The following is a 21,288-nucleotide window of genomic DNA, read 5'->3' as shown; positions in this document are numbered from 1 at the left end:
AGACATGTTATCTGGTTGATCTAACAATTCTGGGTTTTCCCTAATAACCTAAGTGTTTTTACTAACTGAAATTCCAAGTAATAGCGAGACTGTATTGGTTGCTGCATTTTATTACCTATCTATGTCATGTCACCAAGAGCGCTGCATAGAGAGCAGCTGAAACACTCGTCATTAAGGATTACAACAGTTACGGCAAAGCTCTAGGTTTATATAATAGAAGAAATCTTCCAGGAAGTTTGGTGGGACTGGAACTGCAATAAACTGTGTTACAAGCCAAATTATTAATGAGTCATATTAACATAAAACAGAAGGGAAATATGAATAAAATATGAATTAGCGTTAGCAAACTGCTTAACATGTGTGGAAGCAAGACGTATATTTAGGTGTTTAGCTACAGTCAGATGAACCGTTTAATCCCTCTACAGTTTAGAAACATGTTTCTTTCTCTCAGAAACTGTTGGGACAAAATTATGTTGCTATGAAGAAAAGCAAATAGAGCAGCATCTGAAGGAACATTGGTGTATGAGGGAAGTGCTACACAATCACAATGCTGATGTAGACCACATAATACTGAATTGTAATGCTGATGAAACATAATGTTATGTTAATCAATTTAGTTTTTAACCATATACAGTGTACGTGGCTTTCATTTTTTTATGTATTAGGTTGGGCGTCAGTCCTGGCAGAGTCCCTTCACTAAAGGACTTGGATCAGTTTTAGGTAGCCAAATACTGGTAGTATGAAAATTTGAGATTTGTTATTCCCCGCCCCTCCTTTGCTATGAGACTGATTTGAAAAAAAAATGTTTTATTGTTGCAGATAAATTTAAATGAGAACTGTGACAGGATTAAAAACCAAATGTTATTTACCTTTAGGTTCAATGATACTAAAGCTCACTGTCTTGGTTTCCAGATATTTTCTTCAGTGATCTGTATCCAACCCCTGTCCAGTATGTGTACATTAAAGCCCTCTAAAGATGACTCTTATCCTTGAGATGCAATAGAACAGCTGAGTCTTGACCCAAGGAGCTGGTTCTTGTCCTGAGCCCTATGCTTGTTTAGTCTAACTCATATGAAGATCTGTGCATTCCTCGCTGCACCCAGCAGCACTCTCCATTGCTCAGCTTGTGTTTTCGATAGAAGCTCGACTCCCCTTACCAGGCAGTTTTCATAACCATTCACACCCTGAATGGTGCAACCAAAACACCTCACATGTTTTCCACGCAGGGGAGACAACAACAACTCACAGGATTCGAGACAAATGTGTGGCCCCACCAACTATTAAGGTGTGAACAAACCAGCAAGTGTTTCAGTTTCCTGGAACTCCCAACCTGAAGGATGCTTTATGATAAGCGATGAGAAATCAGAATCAAGATAAAAATATCTCATTGTTGATGAGCAAGCTAATATCAGCATGCTACACTTACTTGTTATTATAATACTCTATAAAGAACTGAATGTCAACAGGTGGTCATATTATAGGTAAAAAACGTGTTTTTGTATTGCTTGTTTAATCTAGATTTTTTCATTATTTTTGTATCAAAATCAAAAACAATTAGAAGAAAAATTATTAATAGCATTATTATAATAGCAATAATCAATATTTTATTTTTTCAGCAGTGTGGATCATTGCTGTTTTTCTGCATATAAAAAAAATTAGATAAACACTGTGGTTTAAATTGTTGGTCCTCATTCCTGGCAATGTTGTTGTAGTATTCATTCAAATGGCAACTTTGAGCAAGATAACAGATTTCGCAGTGAAGCAGTTTTTTAATTACTATATTGTGAGATGTATTTCTCAAGTGACTGGTTGAATTTTTTTAAATAAATTCATTAATATATATTGACCTACTCCTGCAAAGCTTGGGTATGACCACAAGTTGCACTGTTTGCAGCTACCCCTATAATTAGACAAAGATTAACTAGTGCCTTTGGCAGGTGCATGCAACATGCACCCAAAGTGACATGGAATTTTACATCAGTTATCAACAGATGAGAAATCTAGATGACTCTAACACCTGAAGTTGAAGTCTGAAAACCCTGTATTTTTGCTCATTTCACTTTGTTAATAAAACACCCTCAGTGGTTGGGATCCTGGTTGGGCTACAATTGACCACTAGGGAGGAAAGGTTGGCTTGTGATCAACAGCACTCCTGAGTAAAGAGCAGGTGTTAATTTAGGTTTATAAATAACAGGTGATGTAGTTGTGTTTTATGATTGGTAATAATTTATCAGTCCATGAGATCACAATCTTTCCATCCCTGAGTGTATGCTCATCCTGCAACAGAAAATTGCCCTTAAAACGTCTGATTTTGGGAGGCAAAAATCACAAATATTGAGTTGTCCACAATTTTAAAATGCCATATTGATTTCAAATTATATCATGTTTTTACTACCACTTTCCTTCGTAGCAATTGAGGGTGAAAATGTTTGTGTTTCCACATACTTTTTAATGGTATTCGCTGTGCGTGTGAGACTATTTGTTTACATGTACGATGGCTGGCTCCGATGTTGCACGTAATTCCCACAAAGCATCCTGGGTTATTGGAAAATGGTGGATACTGTGAAGGAATGATATTTGTACCCAACAGCAATAAGAAAAGCGTGCACACACACACACACACTGCACTGGTCACTGATGCAAGCTTAGACAGTAAAATCTATAACTGCAGGGATGTGGGGGGATTGGTGCCTATGTCCAGCAGTTATTGGGCGAAAGACAAGGTACACGCTGGACAGGTCCTCAGTCCATCAGAAGCATAGATATTATAAGAAAAAATATGAGCACTAAAATTCTTTGCCACTGTGTTAAATATATGGTTTCCTTTTAAGGGTTAATTTCAAAATGTTTAAAATCCCTGAAAGCTTAAAAATGTTTAAACTCACAATTGTGACCTCATATTTATTATGTATATGAATCTGAATAGGCAAATCAATTTTTGTTTCCCTTTAAATTATGATTCTAAAAAAAACAGATCATGCAAAAAAACAACTCTTCATGCAGACCCAGAGTGCTTTACCACTGGTGGTTTTAGAGAATGCCAGAAAGGCCTTTTAGTTTTACTTTGAGGACTTCTTGAGCAGAAAACTGTTTTTTAAACAGGAGGATAAAAGAATAAAGAAGAAATAACCAAGTTTTAAAGAACAAAATGGAAAAAAAGCATGAGCAGACAAACATGGTTGTAAAAGTCTTTTTCAGATTGATGGACGTAAATGAATGGTGCAGTGCAGATTAAATGAGCAAACTTCACATAGCAACTAAAACTTTACCTCTGATCATTTTAGCATTTCTTACTTTTCTCCATCTGCTTCCATTTACTCTGACTACCCCTCCCCCCCCCCCTTTCATCTCCATGTCCCTCCCACCACATTTTCAAGGTTCATCCAAGTCGCGTTGACGCCTACTCACCTTCAACAAGCTACCTCAGTTTCCATGGTAATTGAGTAACGACAGCGCTACATAAATATATTCTTTAACATTCAGCTCCCCACAACTCATTAAGAACATCTTCAGATGAAAAATTATCTCTCAGGGTGTTGTTTTTCTTAAAGGGCCAGCCTCCCACATCCAGCGACTCTGAGCTTTTAATTCCTGAGAGTGTTCACAAGTACAAACCTCAGAGGAGATCCGCCTGGATTTCTGGAGTGCAAAGAACATTTCATGACTTCATATGTCATTCAGCTGTCTTTCTGCGAGATGTTTTACATGAATGAAAAGTTTAATAAAAGCAGCACATCCCAACAAACCAACTCACAGCTGTTTCACCGCCTACTGAATCCCCTTAAATGTGCCTCTCGTGCTCCTTTGTCCGTCTGATTTCTGCTTTTAGACCTATTCTAAAATGATAACAGTTATTTTATGAGAAATCGACAACAAACAACATATGCACCGAGTCTTTGCTGTTGGCTCACTCTCCAAGCCTAATGGGAGCTGGCCCCCATGCAGTGCCTCCGGATTTCTTCTTGCATGAGGATTTTCTGGGGGATGAGATTAAATCCTCAAAGATTTAATGGAGCTTATGTTTGTGGGTTTTGCTAAACATGTTATTTTTTTTGCAAAGTTGTACTGTCACGGAGAAGCCCAATTTGCAAGCTTAAAGATGTCAAGATATTTAATAAAATGTAAAAAAAAAAAAATGAAGATTAAACTGAATAAAGTGTTAGCAGCTTACATAAAAAAGTAACAAGGCAAGTGGACAGACATTATTTAAAAGTATTTCTGAAGTGATGTTTGTCTATATACAGTCAGTTCAGAAGTATCCATCTTTTGTTCCATATTTCCAGTATGGTCATCTGATTTTGTACTTTTTATGAAGGACTTGGTCAGAATATGTCACAAAGAGAAATTAGAAGTGATTTTATGAAATGCCCTGCCTTTGAACTCAGGTGCACAAAACTCTTCATATTTTTTTTCTTGATAAAGGTTTTTTGTCAATTACTGACATAATAGTTCCACTTTTAACAGTGACAGTCATGTGAACTGTTAAGTGGCCTGGCACCACCTGTCTCTGTTAAAGCACTCTGACATAGCCCATCAGGGGTTTTACAAGCAGAAACTAGGGTTGCTTTCTAGGTGAAGGTGAATCTAATTACATTTGAGATTTTTTCTGCACCAAGCCAGATCAATTGTGGTGCAATCCAGACTCCAGCACAGCTGTTAGACTACTGTATTTTAGATTTTTATGTGTATAATGTTTTACTAATTTTACAATGTTTTCAATGCTATGCAATGTGTTTGCAGTATCTTGCAAAAGGATGTATTTTATGTTTTTTTTCTTTCATTTTGTCAACTGCAATTTCAAAAACTCTGTGTATTTTATTCTGATTTTCTGTGACAAATTGCAGACTTTACTATAGGAACCTTCTTCAGGAGCCAGGGTAGTTTATGGGAACCAGTACTGCATTACCTCCTATCATTTCAATAGAATTTACCAGGGTAGAAATGCACCCCAGAAAAAGTTCCCGGTATTGAGGTAGTTCTTTTTCAATTACCAGTACCCTTCGGATGAAGTCTTAACTTAAAATAAAACGTTTATTAACTTATATCTATTCAAAATAGTCTTCAGCTCACATTTTCTGTAATAGATTTAAATCATTAATGTCAATGTTAAATTTATTTATATAGCATATTTAAAATTAACAACAGTTGATGAAAGAGCTTCACAATTACACCACAAATCCTAAAATAGCAAATAGAATAAAACTGTAATGAAAAGAATTAAAACACAGAATAGTTAGGTTTCCTACGAATCGTTTAGTGTCTCATACTCACCTAGACAAAGGCAAAGAGAAAAAGTTGAGTTTTCTAAAAGACATATAAATGATTCTACGCTGTGAGCAGTGCAGACATGTAGAGGTAAAGTATTCCACAGTCCTGGGGTGGACACAGCGAATGCTTGATTACCTTTACGCTTTTAACTTTGATCTCAGAACATCGAGGAGAAACTGCCTGGTTGATCAGAGAGCTGTAAAAGTTGCGTGGATGTTGAGGAGATTATGTCGGTTCAGACCCTTTAAAACTAAAGTATGTTTACAGCTGTATGTGGTGGTAGTAAAGTGATTTAAAGTAATGCTTTTTCTAAAGTTTTATATATAACAAAAATGTATTTCTGCCATCTTAAGACAACTTCAAGCTTGGACATGTGATAACTTTTCATGCAACACTATTTACTAACCCTTTAAACTTCCATCAGGTTGGAATTATATGGTTAGTTACATTGTCTATCATTGTTCAAACACTGTGTTGGTCCATAGCCGTATATAAATATCCTTCAACATTAAACACATATTCGAAAATGACCCTTGCAAACATAGCTGTGCTAAAATCAGTATGCTTTACATCCAGTGTTACTCTTGAGTGTAATATTTAAGGTATAATATCCCACATAAACATCTTTAGAAAACTACGACTAAGTTTAGTTTTAATCACCAGCAGCAATGAGACTGCCAACAGAAAGGAGGGGAGGGTCCTGACAGAGAACAGAACAATAACCTGTTTCTCAGTGTGCATGGGAAGCAACTGAGAATAATTCAAGCCCACACTGAAATATTCAGAGATCATTTCTAACCCACTGCAATAAGACTGTTTAATCTGCAATCACTTGGAATAGTATTACAATCCTGTTGCACTGACCCTCTCCCACACCAGCCACCCTGCACATTTGGCATTACTCAGTTAAATTTCTTCCTCTACTTTACCCTGTTACATCTAATTAGTGTTTAAGTGACATATAATTCTCTAATGGTCTTTGTATTGACTGACATAACTGTAAAAACAAAGCAATTAATTATTTCATTGAACTTTAAATGATAAGTAATCGCAACTGTTGAAATTTTCCAATGGTATTCTATGTTTACCGTTGTTTATTGTTTTTATTCAGCTCTTTATTAAATATGATCTTCTGTTTGTTCCTGTTTTGTCTCTGATGAGTTTTATTTCCAGCATATCTTGTTTCTATATTTCCTGTGAGTAATCTGTCTGAATTTGGTGCTCTGTTTTCTCCCATCCTATCACTTGGCAGCCATTGTTCTCTGTCAGGTGTTCTGCTCAGCGTCAGCCACAGATTTATCTCTGCAGCTGATTTGATTTTGTGTTCAATCTTTATTTTTGTCATTGCACTTCCTGCTTTTACAGTGCTTTGTGTTTGTTCATAAAGAGATCTGAATTATATTTTTCTGCATTTCCTGCATCCATATGTGGGTTCCTTATCCCTCAATCTGACATTTTATTATATCAAACATTTTCAATACATTACAATCCATCCCTCGTCCCTACCCAAATACTTTTCAGGCTCAATGTTGACACATTCCTGTGTTTACCTCTGGTGTTTCTCAGTAGTTTCTTTCGATGCCTTTTGTTGAATTGCTTTAGGATTCAAACTGTTTTAAAAAAGGGTTGCAAAAGGGCACAAACTATCTATGGTAAGTTAAGAAGAGAATTTTGGAAATTATACAAATTCAAAACTTTAAATGGCAATTGGGCCTGATTTACACAAACTGTATCCAAAAAATCTTTTTTTTTTTTTTGGAGACATACATGTAATATTCACATTAAAATTACTGTCATAGATCAAATATATTTACCCAGTAATGTCAAACGTTTACTTTAAGTAGCCCAGACTCCTGTGTGGTCTCAATAGTCTTGTGATCTGTGCTGACAAATCTGACCTTTATGGTCCGCAGTTCTAGAAATCTGCACATAAGGGAGGAATGAACAGTTCCATGTAGGGGGTGTGGGGTTAACAACCTTACAGTAAGCAGTTTGGAATGTGCATATGATCGAGTTAATAACCAAGGAAAGTTTACTAACTTTGAAAAACAAATTGCAACTAGTTTTATTTGGCTTCTTTTAGTTATTGTCAGAGAAATGGTTCTCTTTTGTTTGTGCATTATACAGGCATTTTGACAAAACCAAAATTCAAGATGTGCATGAAGAGAGCTTCTGTTGTATCTTTTTCGATATTTCAGTTCATTTGGGGGTTTTTTTAACAAGAAGAAAATGAGGTCCAAAAGAAAAAAGAAAGCCAAGAGACAAGCTGTAATCTGTCACTATTAGAAGGCAAAACAGACTCCTGTCAGTGTCAATCAATATCAGCTGCTTTAGGTCTAATTGATGGCCTATGCAAAGGTTTCTTATTACCAAAGTATCACATAAGCTGTTTCTCAAGATGGGTAAAAGAAAATAGTCCTCTCCAGATCTTTGCAACCTTAAAGTTATGACACACACTGTTGGCATTGGTTAGAGAGATATTTCTATACTTCTGAGTTGAGAAATATCAGTGAAAATCTGTAAATATTCCTGTATTTGAAAACTTCATTAAATGCTGATATGGTGTTCAGTACTACTGCAGTAAAACAGCTGAGGTGTTGACTGTGCACTGTGACAAATATTAATAATCCTATCTATTGCAAAAAAGGCAATGGTTCCAGGTTTTTTATGGGGCTTTTTGGCAGCACTAGTGGCCTTTATTCTTTGTATTTTTTGACAGTAAGCTGACCGGAAAGGGGTGTAGAGAGGGAGAAGCCATGCAGCAAAGGTTGCCTGGGCCGGGAGTCAAACCCATGCAGCTGCGTCGAGGACTGAAGCCTCTGAATATGGGCCGTGCGTTTTACACCTGTACCTCCGCACCAACCCAGTGAGTTCTTTTTAAAGCATTTTTATTATTTTGTACATTTCTCACAATAAATAAAATTCCAAAAATTATTATAATTAATAAGTCCATATTACTTGCCCCTAGTAGAAAGAACAGAATTTCTCCACAACAAGATGCTCCATACACAATGCTTGATCGAGGAGTCAAAAGAACAATCCGAACAGTTGTTCAAGAGCCTCTCACAGAACTACAGGATTGCCTGGAAATAACTGGTCCAGTTTATACATGAAACAATAAGTTATGCTCTACACCACCATAACCTCTATTCACACTCACTGCACAAGACTCCACTGCTGAAGAAAGACCATGTTGAAGCTTGTTTAAGGTTTGCTGCAGAACATTTGGACAAGCTAATGAAATACTGGGTGAATATTATCTGGTCAGGTGACATCAGAACTGAACTCTTTGGATATCATGGCACCCAGCAGGTTGGGAAGAGTATTAGCACTGCACTTGAACACAAAACCATTTCAATAGTGGTTAAGAGGTGCAAACATCATGGCACCAGGCTGTTTTTCAGCATATTGTACTGGCAGACAACAAGGAATGGAGAAATTGACTTTCTTGATACAATTCTGAAGATGGAGTGAGGATGGATATTTCAGCTAGACAATGATCCTAAATACACACCCAAGGAAACTCTTAATTGGTTTCAGAGAAATAAAAACAAAGCTTCTAGAAAACAATCCATCTGCAAATTAGAGGAAATAACTTAAGATCAGATCAGAGTGCAAAAAAGAGAACCTCAGAACCTTTAAGATTTTTTTTCATCTGAATGAGATAAAATCACTTCTGATGAATGCATGTGGCTACTTTCTTCATCCAACAAATGTACTGAAGTTGTCTTTACCAAAATCATCTTTTTCACTAAGTATTCAACAAAGGTGTGTTCAAGACTGATTGACTCTGCACTCATTTACTACACATGCATTGTGTGGCTATTTGTGTGGATTACTTGGGCTGTTGCTGAAATCTAGGGTGAATAGTTTCATTTTACTGATTTTTATGATTTGCTGAAGCCACAACCCCAAGACTTTAATAAACAGCACATGCCTTTGCTTATACTCAGCTGTTTCTAACTACAAGTAGGAACTGAGACTAAAGTTTGAAACATAGCAAAGTGCAACTTGCCCAAAGTCAGAGTCAGACTGGGGAAAATCAAACACACATGTCCCGTAGTATTTTGCAAACCCCACTCCTAAAACACAAACACACACACACTTGCGCTTCATTGCAGCAGATGGCTCCACAGTCATAGCTGATGTTTCACACGTCAATAGAGCACTCCCTGTACTCACAACATGGAGTCATCCCATGTTAATCGCAGCAACCCGACATACAAACAAGCTCACGCATGCGCCTGGCGGAGTCATCCCAGACAAAATCAAGACCATGCAAATATTTTCGTGCATGCACATAGTGCACTCATGCACAGTGTCCTTATCTGTACTAATTTATGGAGTGTGTAGCCACTTTGTTGGCAACTCAGCTCAAAACTCATAACACACACAAGTTTATATCTTTAGCTGCAGGGAGTTAGGGGAGGTGTTCATCCTGAAGTCAACAGCCCCAGATGAGGAGATTGCACCATAACCCCACTGCGCAAGGACATCATTGCATTTATAAAACACTGAGCAGCATCTGCGGTGCTAACTGAAAGCACTCAACACTTAATAGAAACCTGTGATGAAGCAAATAAACTGAGACACTGTTTATAGGTCCAGCTAATAAAATCAGAGGGTCTTTTACATCAAAAGCTGTTAAAACCAACTGTTCACCTCAAATGTCTGATATTAGAGCTGAGAAAAAATTAAAAGCTCAGATGTAATGTATGTGACGGCTGTGTGTGTGTGTGCATGTGGGGGGGGTGGGTGTTATTAGGCACTATTAAACTGACTGGAATCAATGTATCTATGCATCTATAGCAACAAAATTCTGGCCTTTGTGATATTAGGAAAGGTGCAAAAACATTTCCCCGACAGCTGGTGGGCCTGTATAAATGAATGTGACTGTGAAGAGCCTGAACTGCAAAAAATGCAAACACTAGCAGAGACAGAGGAAGAAGGACTAGGAGTGGGATACATCTCTTCTTCTGGATAATTATTAGTGCCGCTTTCAGAATTTGGACCACCCAGTGCGGATCTGAGACAAGCCAGGCTGACAGCAGGAATAGTAACACGGAGGGACACGGGCATCCGGCCCAAATTTCTCTGACACATTCAGTCCAATTAATGAACAAAAACCCACTTGATTCAGAGCAGTAGGATTTGTTTTCCTCTAAAAAGGACAGATTTGTGATGCAACTTGAGATGTTTGATGTGCAACAGCTCACCTGAGTACCCAGTGAAATAACTATTAAACAAATAGCATAGGTTTTATGATGTGCGCAATTGTGATGAGGTTCTGAGCAGTCAGTAGTTGCTTACCTGCAGTAGATAGCTTGTGGCTGACTTCAATTAGCTAAACAGATATTAGTATTTTGTGAACAGTCAAGCTAAGAGCTGTCAGAAAAGGACTATTTTCTAGAAGGATTTTCACTTGGGATGCCCAATCCGATCCCTAATATCAGATCAGGGTTCCAGTAATGGCTTTTTGAAATTAGCAGTAGCCTTTTGGGGTCTTTGATGAAATTAATCTTCCGACACCTGTTGTTGGTCCACTGTCTGTCATTTTGTTATTGTTAAAAATCACAACCTATCTACCTTTGTAATAGGCTGTTGACATTATTTCATTGATCTACCAAATCTGGGGTTTCCTGAAAAAACAAAGTACTTATTGCTGTCTACAATGACTTTGAAAGTGGGAAACGGGGTGCAACATACACAGATCACCACTCTGTTATAGGGAAGAATTAGAAATAAGAGACAGTCAATCATGGATGCAGAAACAACTAAAAGCAATTTAGAATTGCCAGTTAACTAACATTGCTTTTTTAGACTGGGAAGAAAACCAGAGTACCTGGAGAAAGCTCATGCACGAGGAAACAGAGCTAGTGCCAAGCAGTCACTAGTGGAATAGCAAAATCCAGTTCCTTTTATTATGCTGTAAACTGAAAACATTTGGAAAGGACAACAAGGATCCATATGAGACAAGACACCACTATTTTCAGCTTTTACCTTCTAATTATTACACATTTCTGAGGTGAGCAAAGATATTGATATTAGTGGCTTTTTGGTGCAGAAGGTTTTAGACTGTCCAAGAATCCCCCATAACCCCACTATAGCTCCTGAGTCTACACAGTAGCTCTGGTGGTGAGTGCTGCTGCATCATGCATGGGATTTCTTCAGGTACTTTGATGTTCCATTGCTGTCTGTATATCTACCTTTAGTACTTTTTAACTTTTACCAAAGCTTTACGACACAATAATGCAGAATGGCATTATTATGTCATTCTGCACACACAACCCCACACACGCACACACAATTCTTCTTTTAACCATGAGTTTCTTGCCTTTGGAACAACATCCTGCTTTAAACAGTCAGTACATTCAGTTAAAATCTGTTGTTGTGTGCCAAAAACAGCGATTATTTTGCAGAATGAAAGCTCTCCTATCTGTGCAAGTGTTTGCAGGAAGCAAGCTTTTCCATTTTGAAATAGAAATAGCTGTTGGGACCCACAGCCATAGAAACAACATTAAGACTCCGGTACAAACTTTTCTAGAATTTTCCAAATAAATTGCATTTAACCGACTTCCAGCAACTGAGGAGGGGGGATTATGCCACTGGCTGCATAAAAGCACCGCCCTTTCCACCCGGACTACGCTGCGAGGCTGACTGGAGAGGCAGCGCGCTAATGTTTCTTTGCTGGCAAAAAGACAAACTCTTCAAACTGGATCCAAGGGTGTCATAAGATCACGCGATCATATGCCCAAGTTAAGTACGGATGACTTACTGTTGAAAGAATCAGGTATTCATTCATGAAAAGGGGAAATTAAGGTATAAGCATTGCTTTACTTTCTCTCTGAGGCCTGCAGAAGCAAACTGTATTCCAGAGAATTCCCTGCAGAGACGCTGTCGCTACAAGCCAAGTCTGAAGGAAGGACAATGGCCCCGCATCACAGTGGTTACGGTAATGTGCAATTGGTTGGCAGACAGAACGAGCCGTCTTTCATCCACAGCTACGGAGGTTAGCTGGAAGCTAACCCTTTGTTCACGGAGCTTTATTCAAACGTCGCCGTTGCCCGGACAACTCCTCCTCAACACAATTCAAATGAGGTTAGGGTTTGGGCAGAGTAATAGAGAGTTATTTAGGATGAAATGATCTAAACATTTTTCATTTTATGAAGTTTGGTTTTGTTTGTGTTGAACTCAGCTATCTTGGTGCTAGCAGGCCATCTTCTCAGCACGTGCTCAGTTTGTGTTCTGTGTTTGTGTGTTTTTAAAGTTAAGACAAACTTTATTTAAAGGGTGATTTTAAACAAAGAAGATTGATCATTGCATTTTAACCCTTTTATTAATGGTGTTTTAAAGGTGTGTTTTTGATTCTGGTGCTATCAGCCTCCATTGTTAGCTTTAACTGCTAACAATTTAGGACACGTGCTTGCCTGCTAGGGAATATTTACCCAGAAAGGTTGTTAGTTTTCAAGCTAGTAAATAATAGTCCCTAAATATTATTTTACTAAATCTGATAACTAAGTAAACACCATTAAGCCCCATTTCTCCAGAAAGATTTGGCTCTTTTCCAAAATATTCCCTTAATAATATTTCTTGAAATATTATTTCAATAACTAAAGGCACCATTGAGAATTAGTCATCCAGATAGTTGGTTTTATTCAGCAGATCATTCTTTAAAACATTATTTTATTAAAATAATATTTTATCTGATCTTGCATTGTGAAGGGTTGTCTAAACATTTGCTGATTATTGTCTAAGTTGGTTCCAAGACTAACTTAACTTCACTTCCAGATTCTTCAAGATAATCCTTGGTTCTCAAACATAAATAACATTGTATGGTAATGTTGCATCACTCTTTCAGTCAGGGTTTTCAACCATCTTAAATCAACTTGTTTATATTGTACATAGCCCATTAGTCTTCCCTATTCTTTAATTCTGCTTGGTAGTTAGTTGGATTGTTTTAGCATAGTAAAGGGTTTGTTATTTAAAATATGTTTGACTTTGAGATTACTTATTTTTGTTAATAAATTCTTGTATTTTAAGAAATTGTGTGAATTCATTCCATGTGTGTGCAGAGTTTGGCTGTTCAATAATGTCAGAGCTTGGCTCACACCTTTCTATTTTGTCCTAATAAGATTGCCTTACTGGGCTGGTATTCACAGGACAACCCTTAACAGACCAAAATATTATTTGATAAAATATTAAATATTAAATAATATTTTCTGATTCATAATCACAACATAGCCAGTCATAGCTGACTTTATTTTTTCTTTAATCAGCAGTTCGCCCTGGCTATTAAATTTCAAACCTCCTGATTCTTTTTCCCCATATCATGCCTTCTGCCTCATACAGTGATGAAATCAGAAATAAGTACTATATGGATAACCCTTAATATGTAATAATATTCTGAAGTCTTAAAACTTGCCTTATTGTACTGTAGGATTGACCAGAATAAATGCTGACGTAAAATCGACTGTTTAAAGTTAATATGTTTCCAGAGTTTCCCCCCATTCAGACTCGGCTATTTCTGCACTCTCCCGAAATCCATTAATGCTGGCATGAACACATCTCCATCATTTTTTGGTTGCCAAGCATGTTATTTAAATTTTTTAAGATGTTTCATGCAATTTCATCAGACCTGCCTACACTAAGGAACTTGGGGATAAAATTAGCTCAGCAAGGTGACTGCTGACAGTCGTGCGTGGTTGTTTGCCAATTAAAAACTCTTGATATAGCTTTCTATTCCAGGTTTAGGGAATGAACAGAGTTGAAGAAGTGCCTTTGAAATAAGACAGTTTTCTTGTGTGGATAAACGCAGAACATATAATTCATGGTTCTACTGTGAGGAAGAAACATTATGTGTTTTGTTTTATTTAGTTTGATACCACTTAAAAGCTCTTTCTTGATGAAGGTGCAATAACAGCTTCATTACTCTGTCATCTCTTTAATGAAGCTCAGTAATTAATGTGTTAGAAGTGAGCGAGCATCTGTTTTTTTCTTGCCTTTGACAGTAATTAATTAGAACCGAGAGTACAACTTCTAGGTTTCTCAGAGACAAGTCTGAAAGTAGAATTTCCAACAACAGAAGAGCATAAAGTTAGGAAATGTGATACTCTCAACTGAAATCAGTCAAAAAAACAGCATCTGTTGAAGTTGGATAGTCTTCTTTCAGCAATAAGCCTCCCGTCTGTTGAGAGCAAAGGGTAGACTTGTATAAACTGTGCAGTGGGAGGACAGTGGAAAGAGGGTTCTAGGTCACAAATCAACAGGAACTTCATTCATTACATTTCTTTACAACTCAACCAAATGAAAATCCTGATCATTTTATCTTAGGATTCCACACATTTTCCAACTCTAAAAATACTTCATATATTATTATCCATAACCCTGGGAGATTTAGATTTAAAGGAACCCAACAGAAAGTAAAATTAATGAGCTCATAACCAAAGATAAATCCATAAAATACAATTTCAAACATGCAAAATAGGGTTTAATTGCTGTTAGACCAGTGAATATTTTTTCAGTGATTGTTGAAAAGTATATAAATTATTTTTAATATGCCCTCTTTCAAGTAAAATGCAAATAAAAACGATAGTGGAATTAAATGACATATATTTGGGAATACCCTTTTGGTCTGTACATGTGTCAGATGAATGCAGCATTGCTAAAGCTACTAAAGCTAACATGCACTCCAAGGTTTTCTATCAGCACTAAATTAAAGGATTGTTTCACTGTTTTTTTTTAAAGGAATACGTACTAGATTCAGTAACTCTGTGAGGTACATGATATAATGCTATTTTCTCTTACCAGTAAGATCCCAGGCACATAGACGGAAGAATTCTTGTCTTTGGTGAATAGTTTATTTTTTCTAAAAACCACAAATGAAGAGACTTTTTTTTTCTTTAGTCAATCTTTTTACCCTGTTATCACAAGGTTTCCTCTGGTTTTCTGTTCTCTTCTCACCTTTTCTGTTTAAGTTCACTCAGAATCAAAGTGCTTATTGATCAGTCAGATATGTGGCATATCTTTCCAACTGGGTTCCTAAATCAGTCAGTCATTTTCTACCGCTTCTTCCAAAGTGGGTCGCAGGGAAGCTGGTGCCTATCTCCAGCAGTCTATGGGTGAGAGACCCTGGATAGCTCGCCAAACTTATAACCTGATTTGGTTCCGGATCAGGTCCTTGGTCTGCCATTTTGGGACCTTCTATAAAGTTTTAAATCACGGATTATGTTCCTCGGCCAAATCAGTTGTCTGTGGTGTGTTTAAATGTGTTATATAATTTATAAAGAATCTTTATTGATCAAACAAATAGCTAGTCCTGTCTAGTATCCATCAAAAAATATATATACATAACATTTGCATATCAGTCAGTTCTAATATTATGATCAGTGACGGGATAACACAAGTAACAATAATGATCGTGTTACATCGTACTGTTGTGCTGGAAAAAATACATTCATATCAATGTGAGGTTGACACCTTCCACCCACCTATACTGCAGATAATTTACACCCTTTCCATGTCAACACCCCCAACAGCTGCAGCAGCTCTCTAACAGGACAGCAGCGTCCAATAATAACACAGTTTGGAAATGGATCAAAGAACATGCTCAAGTAGTCATTGTTTTCCTGTACTCAAAGGTCTGAGACATACCAGTCTGAGCGCATGTTTGGGAAGTAATTCTCATCCACAAAACCCCACCAAGTTGTTTTGCTATCCAGGTACCAGAAAGCCAAGAGCATCCCAGATATTCTAGTCTGAACTGCTTTAGCAGCAACAACACCTGTCCAGTATTATTCAGATGGTTGTAATGTTATGACAAATTATTGTTCTTTCAACATTTGCAAATCATTACATCTCCCTGACTGGGCAGACAAGAAATTGAAGGAATAAAAAGCAACCTTTGCTACTTTTCTTTTCTGTCACTAACAACAATTCATTATTCTAGTGGTGGTAAATTCTGTAGTTGGAGAGAGAGAGTAGTGTTTAAAGGATTATCTTGTTCAAGGATTTTTGTAAACTTTTATACACTATGAAATAAGGTGCTACTCTTATGATAAAAAAAATCCTATTGTGTTCATTCTGCAGCAGTTCTGCTTCCCTACAAGCCTGCAGAAAGAGATCCTTTAACCTTTTTCACATAGAGCTTCCACTGAACCCAGACGTTCAGCATAATAGCGTAAATGCCACTATTGATCATGTTGGCCAATTTTTTCGAATACATTTTCTTTTGATATTTTAATATCACACACAGAAACCTTTGGAGTTACAGCTGCAGAATCCATCGATTCTCAAGGACTTAGCCTTATCAAGTCACAATGGATTGTTGTCAGAATGTATGATTTACAGTGGTCAGAAAAACAATAGGGATGCCAGAATTAAATGGTTAAAACTAATATGATAAAACTTCACAAAGGTATGAGATTTTTTTGCATGGCGACATTTTTATTTTTTTTATTTTAGCTATCATTCATGACTCAGATTATGATCTTTTCTTACTAAATGAAGGTAAGATGTTAACTTTGGGAGGAAGGTTGAGCCTCATATCCCCTCTGAAATCAGATAGTCTACTCATAGCTTGTTACCGGTCCTGCTTTATGATATTTTTTCATCCCACTCATTCTCCTCATCCTTTAATATTATGCTTTCTTTACACCGCTCCATCTTAACCCACGTTCTAACCTTTTCATCCCACTCATCCAACTATTTACAACTCTAAATTTACTCATCCACCTACAATCTTTTTTTATGTCTGTTTATCACTCAAATTTTCTGCATCCCTGTTTTCAATGCCTTTTCATCTAGATCATCATTCTTATCTTTTTTTTTTCAACATGTCCTGTCTTGGCATTTCAGGCATCCCACATGAAGAAGCTGATCACCTATGTGTGCAAGGGCAGATTTGCTCCACTAAATGATATCTCAGTACGAAATCCTAGTTGTGTTATTAACTTAAGTAAAGGGAGACTGGATCCTGAATCAATGAAGGCAGGCCTCATTGATGTAATAGTGACTTGTGTTTGTATGACCTTCAACCATTTGGATTATCTGTGTCTGTAGGTGGGTGGGTGTCGTATCCGTTTTTCTGATCATTTTGATCCACCTCATCTCTTTAGAACTCTGTTTTAACACTTATCCACTGATTTGGTGCTTTGTATGACATTTATTCTCTTCATTTCTCTTTGTGACTCAATTTCATCGCACTCATTCTGCTATTGATGTCTTTTCATTTAAATAGTCCTCCTCATCTTTTTTTTTTAGGATCCCTTCATCACACTCATCCTGCTGTTTCATCCCTGGTTCCGTCATCCCTGTTAACAGTATATTCATCCTCCTCATGTTCACACTAATTCAACTATATTCAGTTTAACTTCAGTTGTTCTATTTTATCATAATTCACACAAAAAAAGTCATTTTGAGTGCTATTAAAAAAGTCCAAGCAGAATTAGTTGCACCCTCACTCTAGTTTAATTCACTTTAACAACAAATCAATTCCACTTCATTATTGCTTCTTCTTTCTACCCATATCCATATTATCTGTTCTTGAGCATTTGTCATTTATGTCCTGTCATGTACTGTAAGAAAATATATCCATACATAAACTATGGCTTGCTAATGACGCTGGTATATGATTGGATATCTAGTTAGGGCTAAATTTAAAACTTTGATCGTCTTTTGTTCAAAATATTCAGACTCGAGATTTTAACTGCATTATTCTACAATTAAATCCTCATTCTATTTGTGAAAAAAGAACAAATTTTGAATTTTTGAGTGCTCAATAATTGAACCTATTTCTAATTCTTAGTTTTAATTGTAAAAGGTAGTGCTTACACTGCAGTCTCCAAATGAAACTTAACCTTGTGATCTGTCCTCATCCTCTTTTCCTTAACTTTGATACCAAACTCATAAAAGCAGACAATATTTAAGCAGTTAAACATTGTATAGGAAAAATTTCAGTTTTTTTTACATTTTCTTAAAAATTAGACAGCGTTTTATATTCAAGGAGCTTGTTGTAGCACAGGTCTTACATCATCTACTGAATGTCTCATCTAATGCGTTTTTAGGTGCAGGTCTACAAGAACTTGCTGTAATTGTGTTTGCCAACTACATTCAGAGCCAATGAAGTAAAAATTTTTAGTTTTAGCTATTTAAAAAAGTAAGGAGTGTGACTCATCTGTTTGGTTCAAATCCTCCCCCGCAGCTCCATGACTCCACAGATATTCATCTCCACTAATTTACATCAAGAGATTAATTAAGTGCAGTTAGATTTTTGAGTTTATGTTGAAAGCATTATATACATTTATTGCTCTACTAAAGCTTCTTTAGTTTGGACTTCTTTGCACATGGGATGTGTGATTAAAATGTTAGTCTGCATTGTACACCTAAAAGGAGCATCTACATGTAGACTTTTACAGATATGTTCAGGCAAATACATGGAGCCGGAAAAACTCTTAGTGATGGGAGACCCCCGCCAGTCTCGCCATCTCCTTCATCCCCATCTGCATCTTCCTGCCTCTCAATTAACCTAATGGAAGTGGCAATTAATTAACTCCTCTCAACGAATGATTAAGAACCTGACAATCAAGTGAGTGGGAGGGGTTTATGCAATAATAATTAAGAGGTAATGATTTCCTGGCTGGAGCGTAAATAAAAAAAGGAGGAGCGTTTGCAATCCGCATTAGTGTGGATTTATGTCAGGTGAACATAGGTAGATTGAAAGGTGAAATTAATCCCTGAGAAGCCTGGAGTTCAACAATCTGATTCAGCTCCTTTAGATTTATGTGGGTTAAAGCAGAGAAAAGTAAACATGAGGCCTTACCGTGTTCCTTTGGCCACTGGCTCCTATTGGTCCTCTGAACACCCCCTTGATGCTCCTCAGTTGTCCGTCACGCAGGTGGGTGGAACTGATCACAATGTAGTAGCACGCCATGGATAAAGTTGACTTTCATGTGGTTAAATATCTACCTTTGCAGCTCTTTTCTTGTCTTGAAACTTCTTCCTCTTTCTTCTGTTGTGCGTCTGTTGCCCGTTGGCTTTTATTAGGAATAAGAGAGGAGGAGGAGCACAGTTTCCCTCTGCTGCACTGATTTATTCTCTCTCTTCCCAAGTTTTTGGAAGTTACTCTCAGCCCCAACTCCCCTTTAGTGCATGTATCCTTTAAATATTTCACTCTCTGTTCCTCCTTGTTATTCTGAAATTCTTTATCCTTCTTTTCTGAATTTGCTAGATGCCCCTGTCTCCAGTTAAATATTTCTCTTTAAGTCTTTTACCCATGTCTTATTCATCAATCTTTCCCTGTCACTGAGTACTCTTCTTCTTCCTTTCTCTCTGAGTCTTTTCGCTGAGTCTAAAATTCTTGGTGAAATTGATCAGTCTTGCAGTTGCTCTAACTATCTCCCATCCTCCTCCTCTTCCTCGCATCACAACCTCCTCAGTTCCCTGTTGTTTCTCCTCGCTCTTTGTCTCTGTATCTCTCTAAGTGGGAAGGAAGGCTACTTTTCCCCCCTCATCTCCTGAATCTGTTCCTCCCTCTCCATCTCTTTCCCCTGTTAGAGAGCTGCAGAAGTACTCAGTCCTCTCCTTCCTGTCAGAGCAGGCGTATACCTTCTTCTCAGATGCTCCTCTCCTCTGCTGCGCTGCATGTGTTTGCTCTCTTTCCTCCCTCTACCTCCCTCTCTCCGCTGATCTCTTGCTCTGTGGCCAGCAGAGTGGTTTGCTCCTCAGTTACCCCGCCGTTACCATCTGCCCTTTTAACACATGGAGTGCTGACGCTTGCTCTCTCTCTCCTCCCTCTCATCCATCCCTCCCTGCCTCTCCTCTTGCTGTCTTTCTTCTCCCTTTAATCATCTCCTTCTCTTTTCCTCTCAAGCCAAAGGAGTCAAGCTCCACCTACTGGTTAGCAGGGATTGCACACAGCGAAGAGACGGAGGAGAGAAGAGTGAAGCAGCAAGAGAGATTCCTTGAATCCACTCATGGTGCCTGGACGTTTACCCACAGCTTGCATGAGCAATCTTCTTAGTAATAACCAGATTCATATTCAATTGTTTTTCTTTTTGACTGAAAATGATGTTGGGTTGGTTTTCCTGATATCCTGCTTCTTGATAAAGGTATAAAGACATAAAGTAGATTGATTCAAACGTAATTATTTTGGTGCTCATTGAATCTCCTCCCATTGGAGACACTCCAGATGTAAAAAAAAACATTAAGCAGAAATGTATTACATGCTTTGTCAACATAATACTGCAAAAGGGAAAGAAAGCAAATGAGCAATACTATTAAAAAAACAAATTGTGTTTAACACAACTGAAAAAACAAAAATACTGACAAAATGTCAAAGAGCATGAGGTTTGTGTTCAACATAAGAATGATTTAGATCCGAATAGTTATACATAGAGGAACAGTCATATTCAGAAATTTAGATGCGTTCTGATGAGGCTCGTTTGTCAGATTAAAAGTATCTTTTAAAGTTAATAACCAGGTATTAAACGTATTTTCATTTAGCCCACATCTATTAAAAAGGTTTTTTGTATCTGTGTATACAATATATGTATTTGTTTCATTATTCCATTTTGTAAGGCCTCAAACGCAGAGGAAAAAACTGTTTTCAAAAGGAGTATTTAATTAATTAAGAGAGTAAACTTACAAAGGTCTTACACTGGAAGAGCAGACATGCAGCAGAGGAAAAACCGATCATGGAAACAGGAAGAACCCGCAGTGAGCAGTGAAAACCACTGAGTTTAAATACAGAGGCAGGCTGGAGAAATGACCAGTGAACCAGAAGCTAATGAGACAAAATGTGGAGCAGCTGTGCAGAGCAACCGAAGGAGGGAGGCTAATTAACACAGATGAGCAGTAACACACAGAAGACCAGGAAAGTTACATAAACCTAACAGGAACTGTACTCTAGATGGAATAAAACCAATGACACACATTAATAAACTCAAACACCTTATACCAAGATTTACATAAAACTGGACACCCTACGGAAGCCTGTGTTTTTCTACCAGATGGATATTTTATGTC

At 37.4% G+C, this 21,288-nt stretch overlaps 1 protein-coding gene across 1 annotated transcript in view; it reads right to left on the bottom strand.

Annotated features, from left to right (window-relative positions):
• The window catches only part of LOC124859668, a 113,482-nt gene extending 92,975 nt beyond the window's left edge, over positions 1-20,507 (bottom strand). The window contains exon 1 of the mRNA XM_047352573.1: positions 19,085-20,507. Within this exon, the coding sequence (XP_047208529.1) occupies positions 19,085-19,195 (111 nt within the window). The 5' untranslated portion in view covers positions 19,196-20,507. The remainder of the gene's footprint in view (positions 1-19,084) is intronic.
• Between the last annotated feature and the right edge of the window lie 781 nt (positions 20,508-21,288).

The sequence above is a fragment of the Girardinichthys multiradiatus genome, chromosome 22 (genome assembly GCF_021462225.1).
Source record: "Girardinichthys multiradiatus isolate DD_20200921_A chromosome 22, DD_fGirMul_XY1, whole genome shotgun sequence".
NCBI lineage: Eukaryota > Metazoa > Chordata > Actinopteri > Cyprinodontiformes > Goodeidae > Girardinichthys > Girardinichthys multiradiatus.
Note: the sequence above shows the minus strand (reverse complement) of the source record. Positions and strands in the feature narration are given on the sequence as shown.